General features: G+C 40.3%; 1 protein-coding gene across 1 annotated transcript in view; it reads right to left on the bottom strand.

The window, feature by feature from the left end:
• The window catches only part of LOC108571580 (growth arrest-specific protein 2-like), a 63682-nt gene that overhangs the window by 3044 nt on the left and 51785 nt on the right, over positions 1-8853 (bottom strand). The window contains exons 4-6 of the mRNA XM_017933653.1: positions 8062-8239; positions 3742-3988; positions 1185-1446 (exon numbers count right to left, since the gene is read on the bottom strand). Coding sequence (XP_017789142.1) covers positions 1185-1446; positions 3742-3988; positions 8062-8239 — 687 coding nt within the window. The remainder of the gene's footprint in view (positions 1-1184; positions 1447-3741; positions 3989-8061; positions 8240-8853) is intronic.

Genomic DNA, 8853 nt, shown 5'->3' on the forward strand with positions numbered 1-8853 from the left:
TCTTTCCTTCTCTCTCTTCTCTTTCTCTGTGATTCTCTTATTCTCTCCTTTTCTCCCTTCTCTCTGATTCTCTCTCTCCCGCCCTCTCTTTCTGATTCTCTCATTCTCTCCTTCCCTCCCTTCTCTCTCTTTCTCTGTGATTCCCTTATTCTCTTTCTCATTCTCACCTTCTCTCCCTTTCTCTTATTCTATCCTTCCTTCTCTTTTACTCTCTCTCTCATTCTCTCCCTTCACTCTCATGCTCTCTTTCCTTCTCCCTCTTCTCTTTCTCTGTGATTCTCTCTCTCATTCTCTCCTTCCCACCCTTCTCTCTCTTTCTCTGTGAATCTCTCTCTCATTCTGTCCTTCCCTCTCTCACTTTCATTCTCTCTGTTTCTCTCATTCTCCCTCTCTTCTCTTCCTCCCACCGCGTGACCGTCATTCATGGCGAACGTGACGCGATGCGGCACACGCGTGCACCTATAGCTCGCGTGTGCACGAGGGCAAATTACACGCTCGTGGTCAATGTTACCTCGCGTTTCTTGCGTATATGTATATACACATATATATGTATACATACAACAGAACGAACTTCTTCAGAGGTCTGAACCCTTGACTGGCTATATAAACTGAAATGCTTCGTTGCGTAATTGGTTACGTGGGGGTCGATGTAACGTGGAGATGAAGAAGAATTTAATAGCGTGTATAATTTCTCGGACAATAGGGAATTCCGATGTTACACTTACGTAGAGTAGCTAACTTTTTTTTTTTCGAGGAGCACGCTTATTCGAGCCCTCGACTACCAGGGTGAACCGCTTGCTTCTGTGATTAGTAATTAGACAGGTCAGTGTGGGTAGCTTGTGAAAGGTTGTGGTTGCGTGAATGATTTGTGGGACAATAGGGAATTCTGTCGTCGAAATTGGAGCGCGTATTTGTTTTATTACCAGCTTCCAATACTAGAATTGGCGAAATGTAATTGATGACCTGGATTGCTGCCCTTGCAACCACAACTTCAGTAGTTTTCTCGTAACAAAATTCTAATATTAATTTATAACAACGCCATAAAGACAGATGACAGTCTATAGTCACGAACTGACCAGTAAAATATTCCTCTAGTTCGCAATTAAACTGAACTATTGTCCGAAACCTCGAAGATACAGATTATTGGATAAAATTGAATATATTGTATGTGAAGCACGGCGTACCTTGCGATCGAGTTCCGTTATGGGGCCCGTGTGTTCCGGCGGCTCAGCTGGCGAGGGCAAAGGTGAGCTCGACGGCGATGGGACCTCGTCGGGGTCCTCCGCGCTTCCGCGGGACCAGTCGTCCTCCGTGGTATCGCTGGGCACGCCATCGCTGCCCGTAGGACCATTGTCGCTCACCGACCTTCTCATCTCCGGCTCGTGTGTCACGCCATTGGTAGGATCCAACCATCTTGTTGCCGTCAACGCGACTTCTGATGCTGAGCTGCGGGATATACCAGCGAAATTGGGTTGGAGAACAATCGACTTGAACAACTTATACACATATATATGCGGCGACTCTTACTAATATTCTGACACTCTTTAGAACAGTATAACTTTTTTAAAATTGAACTTAACGACTTGATTATTTTTGAGAAGTTAGAAGGATTAGCATACTAGATGGCGCGTATAAAATTTTTTTTAACAAATTGCAATTTTTCTCCAAATTTCTTCTACACGTCATCCAGTAGACTAATACTAACTTCTCAAAAAAGCTCAAGTTTTTCGGCCCAATTCTAAAAGAGTTACTCTATTTCGAAGAGTGTCCTCGACTGTATACACGACAAATCGATTCTTTTGTCTCTCGTTGCCTAAATTTTAAGCACTACAAACTTCCAACAGCCTCTTCACTTCAGAGTCCACCGCTGTAACCCTATTGTCATCGAATATTCGATTTTTCGCATATACAATCGAAGGTTCCTATTGTACGCTTCTCTGAAGTATCCATAGAATACAGGTCAACGAGATTTACGAATCGTTCAAGGCCACTTTGTTTTTCACCGCAGGTTTAAGGTTAACGCGTGCATAATCGTTGCTTTCTTTCGGTGTCACAGTTGTGCGGTGACTGGGTGTATCTGTCATTGTTACGCGATAATTACCTTTCTTCTCCAAGTGATTCATCCTTCTCGCCTTTCCCTTTCATTCTTGCATCTCGTTATTCGCATTTCTTTCACAGAGTTTTGTAACGTGCGATGCGGTACGGAGGTTTCTTTCACTGCGACCTTGAACCATTCGAACCTCCGACCTCAATGAGTAATTGTTCGCTATTGTACAATTGTTTTCCCTCTTCCGAGAGGAGTTTCGTAAGGAAAATTTTCCGATTAATTAATTTTCGTATTAGTTGCAATTTTCATTCCAGTTTTCACTCCGCTTGTCATTCCAGTTTTCACGGAATTGCGTGTATCAGCGATACGGAATAATTATCGTTATCGTTAACGAGTTTCTCGAGTAAATTTACGCGACAGCGGTAATTAAGAGAGCTTCAGTGGCCTTTATCGCTGTATCTTCAGCGACTTCGAATACCGTAAACCCTGTTCACGGTACGAAACGCAACCACTCCTACGGCATTGCGTTACGCTCGAGGTGAAGCGTGCGCTGTCGTTCTTAGAACGTAACGCCTCGCAGATTCGCCCATTAAGCGAATCCTTTTTCAGACAGCGGACACTTTTGTCCTTCTACCTCGCGGTGAATCCGCGATCCTCCTTGGCGTTTACTGTTACTCCGGAAAATACTCGGACACTGATAAAAGAACCATTGCAAAAAATTGTATTTTAATATTTCTTCCACTCCTGTTCTCTTGTGTATTAATATTTTTAAAGGAAAATGGTCGCAATATTTGAAAATATTTAAATATGAAAATTATGCTGTCAAATGTTTATAGAAAATATGGAAAAATTTGTATTTCAATATCTCTTCCATTTCTATTCTCTTGTACTTTAATATTTTAAAGGAAAAATATTGCTAAGATTTTCAAAATATTTAAATATGAAAATTGTGTTGTCAAATGTTTATAGAAAATATGGAAAAAGTTGTATTTCAATATCTCTTCCATTTCTATTCTCTTGTATTTTAATATTTTAAAGGAAAAATATTCGCAATATTTCTAAATGTGTAAATATGAAAATTATGCTATGAATATTCGAATTATTCATTTTTGCCAAGAGACCGAATATTTTTCAGAGTAACTGTACAAGAACTCCTAATTACGTGCAAATCTTTTTATGCAAACTGACTCACAAGAATCTCCTTCCTGTTGTAAAAAAACAAATTAGCTTCTACGCGCACATTCTCCAAGTTCCTCAAACCCCACAGTATGTAACACGCTTCTTTCTCGATTTTCAAATGTATTCCAGATTGTACAAACTCCGAAAAAGAATTGTGATTTCTCAGCAAAGTCTACAACGTTCTGTATAAGCTTCGAAAATTTGTGAATCGATACAGTGCACCGATGTCAGGTCTGAAGGGTTGGAAGAGAAAATTTCTAGCGATGGCTTCGAGCAACTCGCGAGTATTTGTACAACTCTATCGAACGAACTAATAATTACTCGTTCACACCCAAAAATAATACTACCAACGTATACAATCCAACTGCACAACAGTTTTTGGAAGTGAAATTACTTCGATTTATATTTCTTACACATCGTGTTCCAAAATTTATCTCCTAAGAGTTATCTCCTCTTGCCCAATTACCAAGTTGATAATTCTATTTTCTCCCGTATCCTACTTCGTTCCTACGTACCTGCTGTGTTTGATCTTCTCTGGCGGAGGTCTAGGCGTTGCGGTCGGGGACGGTGATTGAAATTGCCAAGAAACGAGGCTGCTGTGAGATATACCGCTATCGGAGAGGCAATGAAGATCCCGCTCTTGTTCCGCGGCAATTTCCCTCTCGAGCTGCACGAGTCCTGGTGGCTCGACGGAGTATCTCGACGCCAATCGAGCCATCTCCAATAAGCAGAGCACCACGTTTCGCGGTTGTCCGTGAAGAACTGTGAAATTATGGTTATCGTACGTCTGTATGATCGAAAATAGAGCAACAAGTCTTTTTTATTTTAAATCAATTTCAAATTCAGCAAGAGTAGAATATGATTCAAACGAATTTCACGGTAAATCTTCATTTCCGTTGCAGTGAGTTATGGCAATCTTCGTATGCATTAGGCATCTATCTGGCTTGAAGTGGCTGTAGTGTAAGTTTAGACTGATTTATGGTAATTTGCGAGATAGTATTTGCATGATGACCAATTCATTCGTTTATTTATGGATAATAAAGAAGATCGTCATATTTGAAGTGTAACAAGTGAAGCATATGTTAGATATATGGAAAAATATACAGGGTGTCCTAATTCATTTTGACCAAACTTTGTCAGTACGTTCCATGGATATACCTAAGCAAAAAATGTTATATAAACATAGGTGGTTGGAAGCTTCGTTACAAAGTTACAACAAAAATAAGAAATACAAAGAGAACGATAACGAACTAATTTCGTTGTAACTTTTTAATAAAGCTTCAAACGGTCCATGTTCATATAACATTTTCCCCTTTACTACGCCCATAGAATACACCGACAAAGTTTCATCGGAAACAATTAGGACACCCTGTATATTTCTACAAAAACTTCTCCGTCTCTACCACAATGTACGTCCTGTAATTTGTTACATATTTCAAGACGTTTCAACGTTGCAGCGTCTCTTTCCGCGTTACCGTCACTATGTGCCATTTGTCGCGTTATAATTTACAGGGTGACCCATAAAGTAGTAAGACAGTTAACAAACGAGTCTCTTTACGAGCGGTGAAAGAAAAAATGTAGATTCTATTTACAGAGCGCATACGACGACACCCTCGACCTTCTTCAACTCCCACAACCATAATTGATCAATTCAACCCACTTTTCAACGTTCATCCTATTTGTTCGTTAAAATAGCTGAAACAGGCGTATTACACTTGTTACCGCGAGCAAATTTCAGCTGCTATTCTAAGAGTCGTCATTTCTACCTTTTTTCTTCTTTCAATCATATTTTTTCTTCCACAAAGAAACCTACTGCAGATGAAGATTCGCTTGAAGTTTGATTATTCAAAGAACATCCGAGCTTTTCAATCCGTACTTAAACTGCTACCTCGACCGATTCGTTTCTCCCCGATGGACCAACGTGGATCACAAACAGACAAAAGCTTCCCCGCTGGACGTTTAATGACCGTACGACGGTTGATTTCGCTGGTTTCTAGCCCAACAAACAGACCCATGACACGAAAATCTACATTCCCGTGTTCCCGTTCCACTTCGGGACAATTTCAAACGCGACGAGTTCGCTGCAAAACGACGGCGAAAAGCTAGAGGAGAGGCTAGAGCCATTATAGTTGTCTGGCTGTATCGAGCCGTAGGACTCCGCGGGCGAGTCGTGCGGCTTTGCTTGCCCACACTCGCCGCCGGCTCTAACTTGCAGGGCTTAAGCATTAGGCTCACTCTATTTCAGTTATTGTAGTGTACAGCCGCTAAGTGACGCCGCGTTACACGCGAGATATGTGCATTATTAATAGAAATGTGCATTAATCCTCGGACGTGCTGTGTGTATTCCTTCTTGGTAGGAATATCTGGCGAGTGCTGTTATTACGGCAATAATAATAGCGTCTTTGCGTAGGATAAAAGTTATGACGAACTGTAGGAGTGTGTACGTATAGGGTGGTCCGATTGTTGGTGGATTGATCTAAATTTTTTTTGTCATAGGGTATATAGTTTTAGAGTATCTTTAAGGTGAGGACCTTAGATTTTTTCTGTCTCCTTTTGTCACGTTCAATTTTTTTATGTATCACCCTATAGTTGTTCTTTTTTGTCTATTAGCTAGCAATTTTTTATATATAAAATTTATACATAAAAATATTGAAGGAAATCTTGAAAACTTATTTGAAGAAAGGACCTAGAAAAAACTCTGTGGTCACTAACTTGGAGATCCTTTGAAACAGCATTCTCTGTGACAGAAAAAAATTTGGACCACCCTGTATACGGTGTGCTTACGCTGAAATGAAACTTGGTCCAACTCGATTTGCAATACACGATACAAGTTAAAATTGACTTTGAAATTATTTTTACTCTCGCATCGCCACTATTTAATTTTTTAAAAATTCTGCCTTGCAAAAGAATGATAATTATTACTTTGCAGACTGTAAGTTCACAAGTTCGCTTTGTCCCCATAAACTACAAAAATAGTATCTAGAGTGACGATCTTCTGTAATTTCAAAAAATTCTGCATTGCAAAATAATCACAACTACTACTTTGCAGACTAGAAAAATGCACCACAAACCTAACCTAAAAAAATGGTATCAAGAGCGACAACTTCCTGTAACTTCAAAAAATTCTGCATTGCAAAATAATTACAACTACTACTTTGCAGACTAGAAAAATACCCCACAAACCTAACCTAAAAAAATGGTATCAAGAGCGACAACTTCCTGTAACTTCAGAAAATTCCGCATTTCAAAGGAATTACAATTATTACTTTGCAGACTAGAAAAATGCACCACAAACCTAACCTAAAAAAATGGTATCAAGAGCGACAACTTCCTGTAACTTCAGAAAATTCCGCATTTCAAAGGAATTACAATTATTCGTGAGAAAATAAAAGGGTAACTCTTCGTTACACATCTCGCAATGTTCCTATTATTCGTGTATTTTAATATTATTCATATATCTAGAATATCTTTGTTTGATCAATGTCCGACTATTTCTGCGCGCAACTGTACGCCACAGTACTGCAGATTTAATACAGCAATCAACACGTCGGTAATAAAACACGAAGAAATGGCAGGATCAGATGAAAAGATCCACTCGCAGGCATCACTGAACCACATCTTTTCATCTCCTCCCAAACATCCAACGCGGCCATATCCCCTCGACACGTGACTCGGTGAACCATTTTTGCTCAACCCCGAAGTTCCTCCACTTCCGTCCTCCATTTGCTTCGCCCGTATTGTTTCCCCCGTTCGTGAGAAAATAAAAGGGTAACTCTTCGTTACACATCTCGCAATGTTCCTATTATTCGTGTATTTTAATATTATTCATACATCTTGAATATCTTTGTTTGATCAATGTCCGACTATTTCTGCGCGCAACTGTACGCCACAGTACTGCAGATTTAATACAGCAATCAACACGTCGGTAATAAAACACGAAGAAATGGCAGGATCAGATGAAAAGATCCACTCGCAGGCATCACTGAACCACATCTTTTCATCTCCTCCCAAACATCCAACGCGGCCATATCCCCTCGACACGTGACTCGGTGAACCATTTTTGCTCAACCCCGAAGTTCCTCCACTTCCGTCCTCCATTTGCTTCGCCCGTATTGTTTCCCCCGTTGGCATTCGAAATTGCTCGCGTGCGAGGAGAAAAAGAGCTGCTCCTTTTCATCTATTCCATCGCGAGAAACGCGGTTAATTCGCCACGATTACGTTCCTTTGAATTTGCACAGAGGCGAACGAGAGTTGGACTGGTAGAATTGGAGGGATTTCGGAGAGAAACGAGGCGACTCGATTTACTGCGGTGTCGTATCGGTCCACGAATACGGGACTTGGATCACGACGAATGGAATGTCTTGTACTGAGAAACTGGCGAGAATCCGGAGTACAAGTTTTATTTAATTTATTGGTAAGGTACAAGTCTCGGCTGATCGTTTTTTGAGTGTGTCGTTTGGTGTTCGGAGGAAGACTGCTTGAAAAATTGGAGGAGTACAGGAAGATGAGAGTTGGTGTAGGCGGGGTTAAAATCTGGGGGTAGAATATTGGAACGATAGAAATTCGGTGATTGGTCTTGGGATATTTGCAAGAGGATAGGGAAAGGGTGAAAGTGGGGATGGAAGGTCGAGGTGGCTAGAGTTTTGGAAAATCCCAAAATCCGGAGAAGGAAAAGCCCAGGTTGCTAATTAGAGGATAGGTATAATGGGTGGTAAAAAATGTGTTGCACTGCCGTTCGGTACAGTAATCACGGTCCCGTTAATCCTCTGCGTCGAGGCTCGGTCAGGGCCGTTTTATGATTTTTTGGGAACCGTTGTCCCGTACGGAACACTTACCAAGATCGTCACTTTCGAAGAGGAGATTCTCGTGGACGCCTAAGCGTCGGCAGAACTGGATGAAGTTCTCCATGTTGTCGCGTGAGAAGAAGCTGCGACGCGCCGCGTTCTCCCAGCAACGTCCTCTTATCACCGGAAGTGGCTGGAGAAAGGATCGAAGAAATTCGTTCATTTGAGAAACATCAGATTTAATATTTTGATTCTTTCGGGGGGAAATGTAATTACAAAGAAATTGTATGAAACGTGAGTTGAAATAAGAATTGAGAAATAAGTGGAGGAGCCAAATTATCCTGTTCGAGGATCTAGCAAGGGAAGAATCTCGAGCTGATTATTTTCGATTTTTATGAAATTTTGGCATATGCTAGGTCTCAGGTATGTTTTTTATCTGCTATCTTCGAGATTGAAGGGATGAAAGTCGCCTTTAAAGTAGAGATAGAGGGATGGTGTAAATTGGCGAAATTTTTATTAGGTCATCCTATAAGTTTCTCTCGAATTTTATCAATTTGATCAATATTTCCAAGGAACCGTTAAATTTGATCAAAAAAATGCAAGTGTCCTCTAATTCTACAATTTTTTCCTATTTTTTATTTTTTTCGAGTCACTATAATATTTCCATGGATCTTCGTTAAAATATTTTTCACTTTCGGCGTAAACAGATTTTATGATTTGAACCAAAAAACTAAATAGTGTCCACTTTGAAACTTTCAAGACTTTTGACGATATTTGACAAAATTCAACAGAATTCGACAAAAATTGACAAACTTTGACAAAATTCGACAGCCATTTAACAGC

This window comes from Habropoda laboriosa, unplaced genomic scaffold (genome assembly GCF_001263275.1).
Source record: "Habropoda laboriosa isolate 0110345459 unplaced genomic scaffold, ASM126327v1 scaffold40, whole genome shotgun sequence".
NCBI lineage: Eukaryota > Metazoa > Arthropoda > Insecta > Hymenoptera > Apidae > Habropoda > Habropoda laboriosa.